Genomic DNA, 20,416 nt, shown 5'->3' with positions numbered 1-20,416 from the left:
TGCTTCTCTATCAGGTGCTGAAATACTTGTTTTTTCCTTCCCAGCCTTCGTCTCAGTTTTTCTGTCTTTTCCAAGTCTTGGAGTACAGGTCCCATCCCCAGCACTCATTACAAGTGCAGTTCCACAGGTTTTTCCCTCATGCTCAGAAGCAGAGGTTTCCTGAGCAGCTCTGTCTGAGTCTCCTTTCTTCAGAAATGTTTAGCATTTGTCTTTCACTAGAGAGACCAATCCTTTGGGGAGCATGTGTAGGAAGGCTGGAATGCCCCTAGCTTAATGGTAGCTCTCCAGCCACTTCAGCAGTTGTATAGGGCTCAGGTGGCAGCATCCAAAGGCTCCCATTGCTACAGCTGGTCCCATGTACTGCCAGACCCCACCCCCTCTCATCACCTATATCGTTATTTTAGGGTCTTCTCAGCAGGTGCTTTGTGTGTCAGATATCGCAAATACACACACCATCTGTGGGGACTATTGTTTCAACTTTATGAATTTTATCTGTATGTTTGAGCCAGATCTTGAAATCATGGATACTTCAAAGACTGCTATACTGGGATGGGCCAGACAACATGGGCCTGGAGAATATTCATAGACCTTTGTGTCAATATGTATTATATGTATTTGTGTGTTCCTGGCTCACTGGGTGGATTTCATGGGGAATATGGAATCACTAGGTAAGTCATTAGTGCAAAATCCTAATACTGGTTATGCAATCAAGCCTTGACACTTTACTCCCTGGGGAAAGGAGTATTGACTAGTTTTACCTGTTTCAGAAGGCTTGGGAACAAAGGCTTTTGAGGTATAAAGGCTGAGTTTAAACAGACTCAGAGGGCTCTCATTTTGATCCTACAAACTGACATCAATGTTTAACCAAGGATCCAAACCCTGCTATGGTCTCCATAGGACTGATGGTGGTCCTCTGGTAAGCTTAAATATGCATTTAGACCGGTTATGACTATTATTATTTGTACTATACTAGCACCTGTTGTTTGTATATGTTTTCTGTGTAAGAATTTTGTTCTTAAATCAATGTACCTTGCTTTTTGAAAGCTGTCTAGTTACTGGTAAACCACTGGAAGTGCTCCTAGAGAAAAAAAGAGTGAAATGGCAGGTACTGAGCTAGGTCAGACCTGCTGGGATAGACGCAATAAATTGCAAGGTGGGGGTGGGAGGCTGCAGCCTAAACCCTGGTCAGGAGGGAAAGAGGACTTGGCTCCATGGCCACAGAAAGGTGATGGCAAGAGGCCTGAGACTTAAGGAGCATCCTTTGAGTAGACCATGGTGGGAGTCAGAGGTGCAGTTACCCCGAAACTATGACTCTCTGCGGTTTGCCATTTTCCCTGGCCTAGGTCATTTTTTTGTGCGGTTTCTGTTCTAGTATTATGACAGCTGGCAAGACTGAGATCACTCAGCAAGTAGGTAATATTGGTTATATGGAATCCCCACAAACTGCCTTGGTGACCAGGCTTCTGTTGGCCTGTTGTTCAAGGGAAGTCCGTGTGAGCTGTGCCCTTTCATTTCTCCACTTCAGCACCCCCCTATCTTTGTCTTTTGCTTTGCCTGAAAGCTTTCCCTCAGAATTTCTACCTGTGATAAGGTATTAAAACCCCAGACTGGGCAACACAGGATTAACAAGCTAATGTACGCTTGGGTGGCCCTACCCTGTCACATCTGCGAGAAGAGCTTAAAAATGAGACCCCCAGCTCATTTGATGGCAGACCAAGGAGGAGAACAAACCTTCAGTCCTTAGATCCTGGAGAGAGGGCTGGCTGAAGGCAGGTGCTCCTCAGATGACTGTTGCCTGAAAGCCCATCCCTGAAGGAAGGGAGGGCCCAATGCTGACTCACATTGAGAGGGAACTGTTCCTCTCTATTTCACTTGTGAGCTTAGCTTAGGGCCACAGTCCGACGAGTGCCCTATGAAGGAAGAGAATCTTAACCCAGCTTTGGGATGATTCATTTGTGTTAATTCCCCTTTTTGTTCTGTTCATTGACAGTCTGTCCTTTCTGGGATAATCTGGGGATAAGGCTTTTAGGACGAGAACCAGAGTCGGAAACCACCTGGACATCACAAAGCAGTGGCCTGGGTGAGAGCTGAAACCCTACCCAGAGTCTAGGGAGTGCCTTGGGCAAGGAACTTTGACACTAACCAACACTCACCCACAAGTGACTTACAACTTCAACAACTGTGAGGCCCAACTGGACTCCTCAGAGGATAAAATTATGCTCAGCAATCTCATTGAGGCATTCAAGGGCATTAGTTATTTACAACTTCCAGTCTTCTGAAGTTCAGTCATGTGGAATTGGTGAGACTGAAGCAGCTCAAAGTAGTCCCAAACTCTCTCATGCCATTGTGTGAGGGAAAAGAAGGCTTAAAGGGGGGCAGTGTATCCTAAAAAAGTGGACAAGAGTGTCTGATTAAGGGGACACAGCCAAAATCACCCTGAGAATATGCTCATTCAGTACATCCCCACATCGATTCCTGACCAAGGAGTTTTTTTGCAGGAATTAAAGCTACTCCCACGCCCAGGTGCTGAGGGAAGAAGTTAGTGGGAAGGAGTCTCACAATAATACACCTCCGTGAACCAGTTTCACTGACTCTGTCCCATTATCTGTATATTAAAAGTAATTTACCAAAGGGCATACTGGGAATGAAACTTCTTGTGCCTTTGTGCAGACAATGGTTTGGCCCAGTCACATGTATAATTCACTCAATTTGACAGTCATAGGTGCTATGTAACAATAGGCAAAAATATACAGTAAAACTTGCCCACACTCTTTGTTTTGTCTGAAATCCTTTTCTTTTTCAGTCATTAAATTGGTAAAACATAAGAGTAAGCCCTCTATAGCATGAATTATTCTGCTACATGATGAGAACTTCCAAAAGGATATACTTGAAAAGTCTCTCATACTTTTTGAAAATACCCTCCCTATATATCTCTAGCAGCTCCAGCTTCCCTCCCCCTATTCAGGCTACAGGACACAGGGCCCCTCTCCCTGCCTCCAAACACAAGAAGCTCCCAGCTGGGTGGACCCAGTCAGCCCCTGGGAAATTGCAAAGGAGTCGCTGGTGGTAGCTTGTGATCAGCTACAGTTCCATCTTTGAGGTCGGCAACACTGAGAAGCAGCCTGACTGAAGTGCAGAGGGCTGTGGGTTGCGGGGGGAGGGCAATAGATAGAGACAGGAATCCTGGAGAGAAGACTGGGGGCAGGGTCTCAGGGTGGGGGTTGTGGGAACACAGCATTTGGCTGGTCAAAGAGGCTGGGACTGGGAACGAGGGGTCAATATGATTCCACTTGGTGAAATTTCTGGTTTTCTAGTTTACTTTATAATTTTCTAGGTTTCTAAAACAAACTATGTTAAAATAATATTAAGTTTGCAAAGTAAAGAACGCAAAACTTAGGAAATGTCAGAATTAATATTGTCCGTGCAAATGTAATTTGGCCCCTTTGTGCGTGTGCATTATCATACAGCATGATCAGACTATTTTTCCACAGGACCCCTGCTTTATTCACAGGATGGAGCTGGACTGGGGATGAACTGGGGTGGTGTGAAAAAGGTGGTTGTAGTCTGGAGGATCCTATCGCATTTGTTGCAGAGGCTGGAAGGTGGTAGCTGAATGGGGCAAGGGACTATAGGAAAAGATGACATGGTCTCAAGGTTAAGGCAGTTGAATGCTGCTCTGGATAATTGGTTTTATCCCTGCCTCTGGCACAGGTTGCCTGTGTGATGCTTGGCAAGTCACTTAACCCATATTCTTCAGAGGTGGTCACAAACTGCGCTTCCTATTTTATGGGTGACCCTGGGGCTGAGCACTGACAGCTGCAACTGAAGCCCCTGGGAGCTCTGCTTTGTACATTGTATAAAGTGTTATATAACGCTACGGATTCTGAAAAATAAGGCCGTCATGGGCTCAAATTGAGTACCCAAAGTTAGTGGAAACTTTTGACCTAAATTTCTCCATGAGTCAGTTTCTCATCTGGAAAATGGGAAGAATTATACCGCTTTATTTCACAGGGCTGTAGTGAAAATAAATTAAATGATGTTTGTGAAAATACCACTGTAATGAGTGTCTTAGGCCAACCCTCAGCCTGGGCTTGGCTGTAGTCTATTTGAGTGTCTTGCCCCGGCTCCTCTAAGGGAGCCCCCTCTCCTGCACATTCTCTCTGTTCTCAAGAGGAATTCAGCTCACTCTTGTGGTCCTTTCTGAGTCCAATTACTTCCAGGTCCTGGCAGTGTACCCTGGGTTCCACCAGAGGTCACTGGCTGGGAGCAGCCCCACCTGTATCAGGCTTGTAGTGTCAGTCCCCAAAACAGGAAAGGCTAGCCACCGCCTCAGGCTGGGCTCCCCTCGCTACTTAAGCTCACTGGCGGCCCCTAGCAGCCGCTCTTCCTGGGCAGACTTCTCCCCCCACTTCTCTGTGGCGAGTTTAACCTTTTTAAGCTCCCCTTTTCCAGGTGGAGCATATTCTGCAGGTGCACCTAATTGCCAGTGCCTGAGTGTAGGAATGCTCGTTGGCCTTTCTATAAGTTGGATGCGGGTATGTCCCATCACTGTGAGCACCACAGTAAAGCCCTGAAGGAAAATAGTAACTGTATAGATTCAGAGCAGTTTTTGAATAATAAATAAGGCAGGGACACCCCTAAAGGCTGATGACAAAATTGACTGTGGAATAACTACTTATTCGATGAACATCATCCATTCTGAATGAGGCAGGGGTCCTGTTGAAAAAATAGTATGTGATTGTGTAATTATATGTATCATAATAGATATGCATAAGGGGGCTGAATTAACGTTGCATAGTCAACCTTAATTTTGGCATTTTCTCTTTAACAATTTATCTAGTATCTGGCCTAAATTGGGGCTTAGGTAAGGGCCAGTTGGCTGGGACTAAACTCAGATGTGATTGAGGTTATGCTTGTGGGCTGGGAGAAGCAACCAGAAGAAATGGCTCCCTTGATTGGGGAGTGTGCTTATAGTTTGTGTCTTGGGTGTGATGAATCTGCTGAAGAGTCCTTTTGAGGACTGCTGCCTCATTTGAAACCATGGCAGATGAAGTCAGGTGATGAGCTTGAGCTAACAATCCCTGGCTTAAACAGGAGACTACAGGTGGCAGGTGTTTTCAATGAAATGTCTTTGACTCTGAGGGTATGTCTTCGTTACCACATTAAAGCGCTACTGCTGTATAGTCATGGCACCAGTGCTGGAAGAGAGCTCTCCCAGTGCTCTAAAAAAACCACCCCTAGAAGGGAAGTAACTACCAGCACTGGGAGCGCGACTCCCAGCACTGGTGCACTCTCTACACTGCCACTTTACAGCGCTGAAATTTGCATCACTCGGGGTGTTTTTTCACAGTCCTGAGCGAGAATGTTTCAGCACTCTAAAGTGGCTGTGTAGACAAGGCCTGAAACACACTGCTTCCACCTTTGTTCTGGCAGATCAAGAGTTTAACCATTAGGGTATGCTGCATGGCTCAACTGTTCTTCCAGGCTTTCCAGAGGAAGTGGATTAAGGCTCGGGAAGGGATGGAACTTGCACACCCTGTTAAGTTTAGTGACTGAGGAAGAGTTGTTCTATTGGGTATAAATGATAACTTCTGTATTTGCTTTTATAATGTGGTTGACATTTTCTGAGTTGGGGATTTAGCCACATAGTTCAATTGCAATAGATAGTTGTGTGGCTACGTCCTCTAGTCGGCTGTGAAAATTTCAACGTGTGTTGTACCTAGAGCTTAGGAGGGAAACATTCTGCCTGTCAGTCACAAAAAGAAATAAAGTGTTTTGAGATCCTTGCATGGAAGAGAGTATTTAAGTGCAAAATATTGTATATCTGTGTGGGTTTTTTTAATTTTATTTTTTGTGATTTTTATCTCTGGAGAATATACGTTATGTGTATGATCAGAAGGAAAAGCATAAAAAGTGAGATTCTAACTTTTATTTTCTAGATCTTTAGAAAGATAAGGTGATTTAAAAAAAAGAGGGAGACTATTAATATGTGATACTTAACCCCTTGTGGCTTAGTTTAATTAAAAAGTCTGGCGTATTACTAGGATCATAAGATGACTGCATTTATCAGCAATATTCCAAGCAATAGTAGACTGAGACTGATGATTTGTCATGAGTCACCTGGCCCCATGCAACGCTCAAGGCCCAGTTTTGGCACTCAATTATATTATCATAAATAATGCATGCAGCTTTCATAATGAAGGTTACCTATCAGGTTATTTCTTTATGCTTCTCTTTAGAATTATGGTTTATAGTTTGTGTTACTGCTGACAGAATATATTTAAAAAGTAACATCAGTGAGAGTAAAAGGTGATTTGAAATCATTCTGCAACTGGAATTTGTGTGAAACTTGTAGAAGTACTGTGTATAGAAAAAAAGGATACTTACAGGTGTTTTCTACATCCATTAGTGAAGAGATGTAGGAGGTGATGACTTCTATTTGTAAGCAGATTATGGAAAATATAGCTAAATGATTAAAACCATGAAATGACATAACACTTTGAAAATAAACCTGTGACAAAACAATCTGGAAAGTTATTTGTTCACTAACATTGGAAATAATATTGTTTTACAAAACATATTACAATGGAAAACAATCTTTTTAATACAAAGAAAAGGAGTACTTGTGGCACCTTAGAGACTCACCAGTTTATTTGAGCATGAGCTTTCGTGAGCTACAGCTCACTTCATCGGATGCGTCGATGAAGCTGTAGCTCACAAAAGCTTATGCTCAAATAAATTGGTGAGTCTCTAAGGTGCCACAAGTACTCCTTTTCTTTTTGCAAATACAGACTAACATGGCTGCTACTCTGAAACCAATCTTTTTAATAATAGCATTCAACTGTTTTTCCTTTTCTTTCTCTCCTTGGCCATATGTCACCTTTATTTACAGTGACACAAAGTGCTGTATTAGAGCTATTGGATAAATTGACATGTATTTATTCTCATTTCTCATGGTTTTGTGCATCTTTAGACTTTAGTTCTTGATGTTCAGTTCAGAATGGTAGTCAGGTTCACCCATCTGTTCCAAAAGAGATCCTTGGATGCATGAAACTGCCCCCTTTTCTTCATTCTATTGCTTGAGATACACACATGCGCGCACACACGTGAACATGCGCACAAATATTTACATTGTGCTAAACTATTAAAACTTGGGAGGGAGAAGAAATCCCCATAAATACATTAATTTTTAGTTAAGGCTGCTGAGTGATGTAAAGCTTAATGATTAATCATTAATGATCTGGATGATGGGATGGATTGCACCCTCAGAAAGTATGCGGATGACACTAAGCCCAGGGGAGAGGTAGATACTCTGAAGGGTAGGGATAGGATCCAGAGTGACCTAGGCAAATTGAAGGTTTGGGCCAAAAGAAATCTGATGAGGGTCAACAAGGACAAGTGCAGAGTCCTGCACGTAGGACGGAAGAATCCCATGCACTGCTACAGGCTGGGGACCAACTGGCTAAGCAGCAGTTCTGCAGAAAAGGACCTGGAGATTACAGTGGACGAGAAGCTGGATATGAGTCAACAGTGTGCCCTTGTTGCCAAGAAGGCTAACGGCATATTGGGCTGCATTAGTAGGAGCACTGCCAGCAGATCGAGGGAAGTGATTATTCTCCTCTATTTGTCACTGGTGAGGCCACATCTGGAGCATTGTGTCCAGTTTTGGGCCCCCCACTGCAGTGGTCCTTCTCGAAGTTATTGCAGATTAGCAAAGGAAGGTGCCCTACCATGGAGGAAGAAACAAAGCTGCCATCCCTCAAAACTTTCAGGAGAGGATTGCAGAGCACCTCCATGGAAGTTTCATCGCGTTCTCTCAGGACAACACAAGGGACATCCCTGTGTTCATAAACAAACTGCTCCGCATGACCACCTCCCCACCTGACTCTACGGGGGAATGAAAAGCAGATAACTGTACCTCTCTTTGTTGTATCGCTACATCTTCTAATACTAGTAAATTAATGAAGAGTTGATAGCTGTGTGCATCATTGAAGTGGGAAATATATTTACACACTGACCTGAGGTTCCTTCCACTGTGTTGGTCTCACCCATGCTCGACTGCCAGGGCTGACTTGGTCTGCAGTGGAATCTCAAACAGGTCCTGGAGTCAGTCTGTGTTCTAGGTAGTTGAAACAGTGGTTGAAGTTAGACATAGGGTCAGGATGAGGCCGAGGGCAGTGTTGAAATCGGGGTCTGAGGGCAGGCCATGGCTGAGAACTGGGGTCAGTGTCTGTGGATAAGCCCCAACTCAGGATCACAGAGTAAGGAGGCAGGCCAAAGGTTGAAGCCAGTTAGAGAGTCAATCCTAGGGACTGGAGGTCAGGAGACATGCAGGGTTGGAGTGGGTCAGTAACAGGGCGGGAGCAGGGTCAGTGAAGGGCACAGACAAGATTGAAGCAGGCTAGAACAAGGCTCAGGCAAGCCTGGGGGCAGGCACAGAAACCGGATCAAGAGCGGGCTGGAAGCCTAGGGAATCTGTAAGATTGAGATAGCAGGTGGATTCTTGGCCAAGTAATGCTAATGCACAGAATAACTTGCAGTTCTGGCAGGGTCAGTGAAATGCCTGTGGGTCATCTGATCCATGCCCTGCTCAGAGAGAGGTTGCTGCAGCACGCCAGAGGGCTCTGCTTACAGGATAGATCGGTACAGCTCAGTTGATGTAGCATACCTCAGTGACAATGAGTCACTGCAGACTCTGATGGAGGGGTGAGTCTTGGCACCTATTGAGGTTCTGGGGATGGGTGACTGAGTTAGCGGTCCTGCTCTGCCTGTGGGTTTGCCTCGCACCTGGTTTGCAGCATAGCTGGACACCCCCGGTAGCATGTCCCCCGTCCTCCTCCTCCTACTCGCCCTCTCCTTCTTCCTCCTTCTAGCTGTCCGTGGCAATGGTCTGTGTCTTAGGCTCTTCAGAGGTATATGTGTGGCGGGGAGGTGGGGACGGTGCCTTTGCCAAGACTCTTCGTAAGAGCTGCCTGTCTTTGGCTCAGCACCAGATTGAATGTTGGCCTCCTTGGCCTTCTGGTATGTCTATCTCAGTTCTTTCATTTCATGCGGCATTGCTACTGATCCTTGTCATACCCCTTCTGCATCCCCCGTGCAATCTGTTTGTAGATGTCCACATTTCTACGGTTGGTCCGTAGCTGTGCCTGCACAGCCTCATCTCCCCACGGGCCCAGGAGATCCAATATCTCTTGTCTTCTCTAGGCCAGAGTATGTCTGGAGCACATAGCTGGCATGATAAGCTGGGCAGTTGCACACAACAATGGAGAGCTGCTAGGTGTGCTTGCCAAGCTGGGCAATCAGGAAAATGCATTTCAGAAATTTGAATTGACCTTAGTATGCTGACCATGACTCTATGCCATTCGGGGAGGTCGCCATAATATGGCACTTACATGGGTGAGAGATGAACTTAAGTATAGACACATGCACAAATAGGTTGATGCAAGATGGCTTAGGTTGACCTAACTTTGTAGTGTAGACCAGGCCTGAATGATGCATGGGTCCTGTTGAAAAAATAGTAGTGTGATCATGTAACTAAAAACTGTATCATAATGCATATGTACAAGGGAGCTGAATTAAAATTTCACAGGCAACTTTAACTCTGGCATTTCCTTACGTTTGAGTGCTTGACTTTGCAAGCTTAGTAATGTTCTTTTAGCACAGTTTTTTGAGTGTAATTATAATTATTACGTACTTTAAGGGGTTGGGCATCCTCATTAGAGGAAAACGTGAACACAAGACAGTGTTCTTTGTGTCCTGTATATGACTATGTGAAATGAAACATTAGTATTACTTGTAATAGATGAAACGTTAGTATTATTTGTATTAGATGGTTAATGTGACTTGAGATTTTGTCAGAGAGATGTAATGGGCATGAAATGGAGGACACTGGTGCTGTGGGATTGTTATTTGGTATAAAGGGCTTATGACATGAGGTTATGTGCATGCAATTGGCTAATGGACCATTTTCAAATTTCTTAACTTGTAGATTTATTTTTACCTCCCTCTAACCTCCTTGTTGAAGCATTGTGCTTTGGAAGAATGAGCATAGAGTCAGGAGGTCCAGAATTCTAATAACAGCTCTGCCATTGACTCACTGGGTGACCTTGGGGACATTGCTTTGCCTTCCCATCTCTGTTTCTTTATCTGTAATACACTGAGCCAGATCCTCAGCTGGTGTAAATCAGTGTGGCCCCATTGACTTCCACAGTGCTACGACAATGTATGCAATGTGATAATCGGACACATAGGGGTTAATAATTGTCTACCTCACCTACCTTGATAATTAATTAGCTAATATCCGTACATGCTTTGTACATATAAAGTGCTAGAAAAATGTTAAACATTATCACTAACATTCTTGGAATGCAATTTGTACAAGACTTGCCTCTCAGCAATCTGTACTTAAAGTTAACGTTTTATTGGCGGGGGGGAGGGGGTAAATGCAAATAGATCTTCTGTGCACATTTGGTACACAAGAACTTGTGCCAAAAAGAGATATGGGAAGAAAATTCTATCATCCTTTTTAAAATACAGACAGAAACTACCAGTACAAAAATTATGAATTAATGACACACTTGTCTATTTGTGTTTACGTCAACTTTAAAAAAATAAATAAAAACCTTGGAGAGAAAGAAATGTTGCTTGCAACTCATTAGGTCTGTTAATCTGTTTCATGACAGTAGTAACTATTGCCTGTAAAAGAGGGAAAAAATCAGACTATTATCTACTGTTTGGCATGAATGCCTAGATATATATGAAATCATAAAATGCAAGGATGGAGTAATAACGTTATTTACATAGTTTCTGCTTAAAAGGAAAAAACAACTAGAAACCATTTCCTATGCAATGGAACTCAAAGGCTTCTATATTCATGGAAGGGGGGGGAAGAATCAAGAATTACCTTTCTTGGAATTCTGTTAGTAAGCACAATGAGAGATTTAAAATTGTTAGAATGTAATAACCTTAAGCCTGAACACAGATACTTTGCTTAATATTCAGTGTGCTTTGTTTTGAATTAACGTTATTTTTTTATTTCAGACACACATGCATTGCAATTTAGGGTTACATTAAAAGATTTTGGGCTTTGGATATGTATTTAGAAGATGATTTTTATATTAAATAGAAATAATTTTGCTTCCTTAGGGGCCTCATTCTGAAAAATAATATTCATTTTTGAACAGTAGAAGCATCTATCTTAAGAACTAAAACTGAGATATACAGTCAGCTTACTAGCTCTTTAAAGGGAACTAAATCTACTTGACACCCCAAAGCAAGTCACTACTTCTAGTTTATTATGAAATGTGCACATTTCATAGACAGTATATGACGATATATCTTGATTTTTTTTTCTCTTTCACTAAAACAGTTGAGAAATAGGGAGGAACTGGTTAAGAATTTGAAAGTGGAAGGCAGCTTGGGTGAAAGAGATCATGAAATGATGAGTTCATGATTTTAAGGAATGGTAGGAGGGAAATCAGCACAATAAAGATAATGGATTTCAAGAAGCCAGACTTCAGCAAACTTGGGGAGTTGGTAGGTAAGATCCTATAGGAAGCAAGTCAAAGGGGAAAAACAGAGTTGGTATTTTTTCAAAGAGATATTATTAAGGGCACAAGAGCAAATTATCCCACTGGGTAGGAAAGATAGGAAGTAGGGCAAGAGACCACCATGGCTTAACCAGGAGATCTTCAATGATCTGAAACTCCAAAAAGAGTCCTACAAAAAGTGGAAACTAGGTCAAATTACAAAGGATGAATATAAACAAACAACAAAGCATGTAGGGACAAAATTAGAAAGGCCAAGGCACAAAATGAGAGTAAACTAGCTAGACACACAATGGGATACAAGAAAACATTCTACAAATACATTAGAAGCAAGAGGAAGACCAAAGACAGGGTGGGCCCGGTACTCAGTGGGGGGGGGGGGGTAATAACAGAAAATGTAGCAATAGCAGAAGTGCTAAACGAGGTTCATGTTTCATTTTTCACCAAAAAGTTTAGTAGCCATTGGACATCTAACTTAATGAATTCCAAGGAAAATGAGGTGGGCTCAGACGCTAAAACAGGGAAAGTGCATGTTAAAAATTATTTAAACAAGTTAGATGTCTTCAGTTCACCAGGGCCTGGTGAAATGCGTTCTAGAATCACAGGTGCCGAATTTCGAAAGTGTCAGGGGGGTGGTCAACCCCCATCTCTGCCCCAGGCCCTGCCCCATTCATACAATCATAGACTAGAATCATAGAATATCAGGGTTGGAAGGGACCTCAGGAGGTCATCTAGTCCAACCCCCTGCTCAAAGCAGGACCAATCCCCAACTAAATCATCCCAGCCAGGGCTTTGTCAAGCTTAACCTTAAAAACCTCTAAGGAAGGAGATTCCTCCACCTCCCTAGATAACCCATTCCAGTGCTTCACCACCCTCCTAGTGAAAAAGTTTTTCCTAATATCCAATCTAAACCTCCCCCACTGCAATTTGAGACCATTACTCCTCGTTCTGTCATCTGCTACCATTGAGAACAGTCTAGAGCCATCCTCTTTTGAACCCCTTTCAGGTAGTTGAAAGCAGCTATGAAATCCCCCCTCATTCTTCTCTTCTGCAGACTAAATAATCCCAATCCCCTCAGCTTCTCCTCATAAATCATGTGCTCCAGCCCCCTAATAATTTTTGTTGCCCTCCACTGGACTCTTTCCAATTTTTCCACATCCTTCTTATAGTGTGGGGCCCAAAACTGGACACAGTACTCCAGGCCTCACCAATGCCGAACAGAGGGGAATTATCACATCCTTCGATCTGCTGGCAGTGCTCCTACTTATACAGCCCAAAATGCCGTTAGCCTTCTTGGCAACAAGGGCACACTGTTGACTCATATCCAGCTTCTCATCCACTGTAATCCCTAGGTCCTTTTCTGCAGAACTGTTGCCGAGCCACTCGGTCCCTAGTCTGTAGCAGTGCATGGGATTCTTCCGTCCTAAGGGCAGGACTCTGCACTTGTCCTTGTTGAACCTCATCAGATTTCTTTTGGCCCAGTCCTCTAATTTGTCTAGGTTCCTCTGTATCCTGTCACTACCCTCCAGCATATCTACCACTCCTCCCAGTTTAGTGTCATCTGGAAACTTGCTGAGGGTGCAATCCACGCCATCCTCCAGATCATTAATGAAGATATTGAACAAAACTGGCCCCAGGACTGACTCTTGGGGCACTCCGCTTGATACCAGCTGCCAACTAGACATGAAGCTATTGATCACTACCCGTTGAACCCGACAATCTAGCCAGCTTTCTGTCCACCTTATAGTCCATTCATCCAGCCCATACTTCTTTAAGTTGCTGGCAAGAATACTGTGGGAGACCGTATCAAAAGCTTTGCTAAAATCAAGGAATAACAGGTCCACTGCTTTCCCCTCATCCACAGAGCCAGTTATCTTGTCATAGAAGGCAATTAGGTTAGTCAGGCATGACTTGCCCTTGGTGAATCCATGCTGACTGTTCCTGATCACTTTCCTCTCCTCTAAGTGCTTCAAAATTGATTCCTTGAGGACCTGCTCCATGATTTTTCCAGGGACTGAGGTAAGGCTGACTGTCCTGTAGTTCCTCAGATCCTCCTCCTTCCCATTTTTAAAGATGGACACCACATTAGCCTTTTTCCAGTCATCCGGGACCTCCCCCGATTGCCATGAGTTTTCAAAGATAATAGCCAATGGCTCTGCAATCACATCCGCCAACTCCTTTAGCACCCTCGGATACAGTGCATCCAGTCCAATGGACTTGTGCTCGTCCAGCTTTTCTAAATAGTCTTGAACCACTTCTTTCTCCACAGAGGGCTGGTCCCCATACTGTGCTGCCCAGTGCAGTAGTCTGGTAGTTAACCTTCTTTGTGAAGACAGAGGCAAAAAAAGCATTGAGTAGATTAGCTTTTTCCACATCCTCTGTCACTAGGTTGCCTCCCCCATTCAGCAAGGGGCCCACACTTTCCTTGACCACCTTCTTGTTGCTAAAATACCTGAAGAAACCTTTCTTGTTACTCTTAACATCCCTTGCTAGCTGCAAATCCAAGTGTGATTTGGCCTTCCTGATTTCACTCCTTCATTTTTGTACTCCTCCCTGGTCATTTGTCCAATCTTCCACTCCATCCCTTCCCCCAAAACCCCACCACTCCACCTTTTCCGGCCCCCACTCCACTGCTGCCCTGCCTCTTCCCACCCCTGCTCCACCCCCATCTCGCCTCTTCCCACCCAGTTCCACCCCTCCCAAGTGTGCCACATCGTTGCTCCTCCCCCCTCCCTCCCAGCCTCATGCATGCCACGAAACAGCTGATTGCAGCAGATATGAGGCACAGGGAGGGAAGAGGAGGCACTGATCTGCAGGGCCTGCTGGCAGGCAGGAGGTGCTGTGGGGATGGCGGGGGAGATGATGGGGAGCATATTTTCCCCATGGTGTTCCAGCCTCGGAGGACCCACGGAGTCGGGCGCCAATGCCTGGAATACTCAAGGTGCTGACTGAAGAGATATCTAAGCCACGAACAATTATCTTCGAACAGTCATGGAATACAGTGAGATTCCAGAGGACTGGAAATGGACAAATATAGTGCCAATCTATAAAAAGGGGAGTAAGGACAACCCAGGGAATTACAGACCAGTCAGTTTAATTTCAATACCCAGAAAGATAATGGAGCAAATAATTAAGCAATCAATTTGCAAACACTTAGAAGATAATAAAGTGATAACTAACAGTCAGCATGGATTTGTCAAGAACAAATTGTGTCAAATCAACCTAATAGCTTTCTCTGGTAGGGTAACAACCCATGTGGATGGGGGGGAAGTGGTAGCTGTGGTATATCTTGACTTTAGTAAGGCTTTTGATACTGTCTCGCATGACCCTTCTCATAAACAAACTGGGGAAATACAGCCTAGAATCTGATGGAGCGACTGTAAGGTGGGTGCATAACTGGTTGAAAAACTGTTCCCAAAGAGTAGTTATCAGTCATTCACAGTCAAGCTGTAAGGGCATATCAAGTGGGCTCCTGCAGGATGAGTTCTGGGTCCAGTTCTGTTCAGTTTCTTCATCAGTGATTTAGATAATGGCATAGACAGTACACTTATAAAGTTTGCGGATGATACCAAGCTGGGAGGAGTTGCAAGTGCTTTGGTGGTTAGGATTAAAATTCAAAATGATCGGACAAATTGGAGAAATGGTCTGAAGTTTATAGGATGAAATTCAGTAAGGACAAATGCAAAGTACTCCATTTAGGAAGGGACAATCAGTTACACACAAACAAAATGGAAAATGACTGCCTGGGAAGGAGCACTGTGGAAAGGGATCTGGGGGTCATAGTGGACCACAAGCTAAATATGAGTCAACAGTGTAACACTGTTGCAAAAAAAGCAAACATTCTGGGATGTATTAGCATGAGTGTTGTAAGTAAGATGCAAGAAGAAATTCTTCTGTTCTACTCCGCACTGATTAGGTCTCAACTGGAGTATTGTGTGCAGTTCTGGGTGCCACATTTCAGAAAAGATGTGAACAAATTGGAAAAGTCTAGAGAGCACAACAAAAATGATGAAAGGTTTAGAAAACATGACCTATGAGAGAAGATTGAAAAAATTTGTTTGTTTAGTCTGGAGAAGAGAAGACTGAGAGGGGATATAACAGTTTTCAAGTACATAAAAGGTTGTTACAAGAAGGAAGGAGAAAAATTGTTCTCCTTCACCTCTGAGGTTAGGACAAGAAGCAATGGGCTTAAATTGCAGCAAGGGTGGTTTAGGTTGGACATCAGGAAAAAATTCCTAACTCTCAGGGTGGTTAAGCACTGGAATAAATTGCCTAGGAAGGTTGTGGAATCTCCATCATTGGAGATTTTTTAGAGTAGGTGTCAAGGCTGATTCCCCACTCTGGCACTTTTGAGTGCAGAAGGTGGGAGCTTAAAAGGATTCTAAAAATTAATACTGCCCACTCCAGGCTAGTATTAAACTCCAAAGGTCACGGCTTGTCTCTGACCTTGAATGGGTAGATGCTCCCACCACTCAAGTGCAACCTTCCCCCCCCCTTTTGAGAACCCAGGAAGGAGCACTTGGGAATTCCTTCCTGTGGGGTACCCTCAAGCTCTTTCACCCCCCACTCCCCCACCCCCCCGCCGGGGAAGAGCTGAGAAAGAAAACAAAGTAAATCAGCAGTTGCCACCAGCTAATTAAACAACATATGCACAAACCTCTTAGGACACACACAAAAACCCCCAGTCCTGTTCTTAAAGAAGTTAAATTTTATTAAAAACAAAAAGAAAGAAAATACATTTGGAACTTAGGCTATTGCTAGAATTAAAAAGAGCAAATATAATAATTAAGCATCAAGAATGGTTTTCTTGAGGTCCAGCTTACAAGCAAAAGAAAAGCATTTGGAGGTTAGCACAGAGGAGTCGACAAGCCAATAAAAAATAAAAGAAATAACCCTAATCATGTCCTTCCTACACATTCCCTGATTTACTTGCATATCTGGGGTTCTAAGAAGTAGTTCTAGGTATGATCTGATGATTTTCCATACCTGGTTTAAAGCTTCTTATAACATTGCTGGTATGTGTCTCCTCTCTCCGGAGAACAACAGACAGACCAACCAAGAGAGAGATTTTTTTTCCAATTTTAAAAAGTTCTAGCCCTCCCATTGGCTCTTTTGGTCAGGTGCTCACTCACTTTCCTTTGCCTATGCATGCAGTCAGACTTTTTAACCCTTTACAGGTAAAGCAAGTAGAGAACAGCTACCAAGAGGGATTCTATAGCTAACTGGCTGGCTGGGTCTCCACAAAAGAGAACTACCCCCCCCCTTTCATTTATCACAGCAGGTTAGACAAACACTCATCAGGAATGTTCTAGATAATACTTAGTCCTGCCATGAGTGCAAGGGACTGGACTAGAAGACCTCTCGAGTTCCCTTCCAGTCCTACGATTGTATGAGTCTGTGATTACCAGAACTCATGATTCTGATTCTGCAAAGTACTAAGATAAAATGCTGTAAACTGGGGGCGTTCAACATCCCAGAGATTTAGGCCTCAGATACAGTACTATTGTAATGGTCTTAGCCGTGAAGGTATTCTTTACATTTACCTTTTCTTGGCGACTTGTACTCAAGTTCTCATTTTAACTTTCCCATATTACACAGAGGAGATATATAGATATACTTATGAAACCAGTTGTTTTAGATAACCTTTTCTCGTGAATCTTGTAGAACAGTGACACAGAAGAAGTAGATTGTTATTTTACTGGGTTGTGCTTTATTTTGAAATATTTCATTTCCTGGTGGTGATAGTCTGAACACACTGACTTGTCATGAGTCCCCTAGAGACATGTGATTTTGAAGTGTAATCCTGTTCAAGGGCTGTGGCCACAATGAGAATGGAGGAGGCTATGGTTATCTAATGTTATTCAGGTACTACATGGAGACTGCTTAATTGTAATTAGTAATAAATAAAGGATTTTTTAACAGTTTGGATCCAAGCTTCTGTTTAATTTGAAATAAAGATTTATTCATGTGGATGTATTCATGTAATTCATGTGGATGTATTGTTTCTTGACTTTAGCAAAGCTTTTGACACGGTCTCCCACAGTATTCTTGTCAGCAAGTTAAGGAAGTATGGGCTGGATGAATGCACTACAAGGTGGGTAGAAAGCTGGCTAGATTGTCGGGCTCAACGGGTAGTGATCAATGGCTCCATGTCTAGTTGGCAGCCGGTATCAAGTGGAGTGCCCCAAGGGTTGGTCCTGGGGCCGGTTTTGTTCAATATCTTCATAAATGATCTGGAGGATGGTGTGGATTGCACTCTCAGCAAATTTGCGGATGATACTAAACTGGGAGGAGTGGTAGATACGCTGGAGGGGAGGGATAGGATACAGAAGGACCTAGACAAATTGGAGGATTGGGCCAAAAGAAATCTGATGAGGTTCAATAAGGATAAGTGCAGGGTCCTGCACTTAGGACGGAAGAACCCAATGCACAGCTACAGACTAGGGACCGAATGGCTAGGCAGCAGTTCTGCGGAAAAGGACCTAGGGGTGACAGTGGACGAGAAGCTGGATATGAGTCAGCAGTGTGCCCTTGTTGCCAAGAAGGCCAATGGCATTTTGGGATGTATAAGTAGGGGCATAGCGAGCAGATCGAGGGATGTGATCGTTCCCCTCTATTCAACATTGGTGAGGCCTCATCTGGAGTACTGTGTCCAGTTTTGGGCCCCACACTACAAGAAGGATGTGGATAAATTGGAGAGAGTCCAGCGAAGGGCAACAAAAATGATTAGGGGACTGGAACACATGAGTTATGAGGAGAGGCTGAGGGAGCTGGGATTGTTTAGCCTGCAGAAGAGAAGAATGGGGGGATTTGATAGCTGCTTTCAACTACCTGAAAGGGGGTTCCAAAGAGGATGGCTCTAGACTGTTCTCAATGGTAGCAGATGACAGAACGAGGAGTAATGGTCTCAAGTTGCAGTGGGGGAGGTTTAGATTGGATATTAGGAAAAACTTTTTCACTAAGAGGGTGGTGAAACACTGGAATGCGTTACCTAGGGAGGTGGTAGAATCTCCTTCCTTAGAGGTTTTTAAGGTCAGGCTTGACAAAGCCCTGGCTGGGATGATTTAACTGGGAATTGGTCCTGCTTCGAGCAGGGGGTTGGACTAGATGACCTTCTGGGGTCCCTTCCAACCCTGATATGCTATGATTCTATGAATAGTTTACGTGGGTTGGACAGAGTGCTAGAGACATAACTGTAGTCTACTGCACTTGGAGCAAGATGGGCTAGACCTAATCGATCTCTTCCATCTCTAATTTCTGTGATATTACTGTGATTGATTTTCATTATTACCACTGACTGAATAATAAAAATGGTAAGAAACAGAGTATTACTCTTGTGTTCTCTCAAGTAATTAATTTCATTGCTGGAGAATGCTATCTATTGTATAATAGCATAGCACATTGTTTCAGTAGACATGTTCCCCGTGGAGTATTGAATGATGGAAGTGTCTAGGTGCCTGCTAATTGTACCTGAGCATTTCTCAACTGTCAGTTCTGCTGGTGCTTGTTGAGCTATTCATTTGGAATGAAGTAACACAGGAGGGAAACATGTTATCTGATGATATAAAAACACCCATTTGTCAGAAAATAAATGAATCTGCTTTGAAAACACATCTGTTGTGAGGAGATGGAATAAAATGGTTTATTAGCCATGTCTTGACTCTGACAACCCCTGTTGGAAAAGATACAATGAAGCTCTCAATCGGTCACAAGTCACCAAGTAAATTCTGGTAAGATTTTTGAGTCAGTACAATAAAAAAGTTCTTATTTTATATTTTACAGGTTATATTATATCCAACATCCAATAGCTCAAAGTCGCCTGAGTTGCATAAAATGATAGTCCCCAAAAACAGCCAGGACTCTGACTTGAAGATTAAACTGGCAGTGAGGATGGATAAACCACCCCACATGAAGCATTGTGGGTGAGTATGGAATTTTTGAATTCCTCTGCATGTTATTTAGTTCCAATATTATGTTCACATTTTTCCACTTGTAACTATAAGACAAAGTTGAGAAGCAGCACTGAAATGCACAACAGTTGCTGTAATATGGGAAGGTGCCATGTGCTGGCTTTATAAATAATTTGTACCCTGGACTAACATTTAATTCAAAGGATTCACTGGGATGTAAAGACAAATTTAAGAACGAATTCTAAGATGTCAGAGTGAAAAGTGCAATGCCATTTACAAAAAGCAGTTCTTGAATGTTAGGCTTAGAGTTAATAATGATTTTTAAAATACTTGTTATCTAGGTGGCACACAATTTCCATTAAAATAAAATAAATTTTGTATGTGAATGTGGTGCTATTTATAACACAAAAAGTTTGTCCTCTCATGTTCAATATTTCCGTTCAAGGGTATTTGCAGTATAGTACCAATTTAGGAACATTTCCCTGTTTTTATATCTTATATTAGAGCTATGTGTAATGGATTATAAAAAAAAATATGAAAACACGTGGCCAGCATCCCCCATCCCAACTGCAAAAATAATAATGTTTCCTGCAAAAGGAAAAGGCTTCAATTACAAGTGTTACAAAGTGTTCGGCAGGCATATTTTTTATCCTTCTACACAATGCAAACAAAAGGCAGAAGGTTTCCAGAAAAAGAACACCATTCTAGATTCTAATTGTTACTGTATAAATTAGCATTGAGTATGCTATTAAATTCTTCTGAAATAGTTCCTATTGTCTCTATTTTGCTTATTTCAGACAGGGCTGGTGTCGTCGCCTATTATTAAGGATTCCCCAGACTTCCTATTATATAACACAGTTTTCGGTTCCTTTTGACTTTGCTAAACTTTAACCGTATGGCCTGAAATTTTCCATGACCTGTGTCTGCCTCAGGATGGTTTTTTTGTGAAAATGTCAGCCC

At 43.0% G+C, this 20,416-nt stretch overlaps 1 protein-coding gene across 22 annotated transcripts in view; it reads left to right on the top strand.

The window, feature by feature from the left end:
- Window positions 1–20,416, top strand: part of CADPS2 (calcium dependent secretion activator 2) — a 593,917-nt gene that overhangs the window by 319,692 nt on the left and 253,809 nt on the right. For all 22 annotated transcript variants that reach the window (XM_073328224.2, XM_073328216.2, XM_073328214.2 and 19 more), the window contains one exon: window positions 19,329–19,468. In XM_073328224.2, coding sequence (XP_073184325.1) covers window positions 19,329–19,468 — 140 coding nt within the window. The remainder of the gene's footprint in view (window positions 1–19,328; window positions 19,469–20,416) is intronic.

The sequence above is a fragment of the Lepidochelys kempii genome, chromosome 1, assembly GCF_965140285.1.
Source record: "Lepidochelys kempii isolate rLepKem1 chromosome 1, rLepKem1.hap1, whole genome shotgun sequence".
NCBI lineage: Eukaryota > Metazoa > Chordata > Testudines > Cheloniidae > Lepidochelys > Lepidochelys kempii.
Note: the sequence above shows the minus strand (reverse complement) of the source record. Positions and strands in the feature narration are given on the sequence as shown.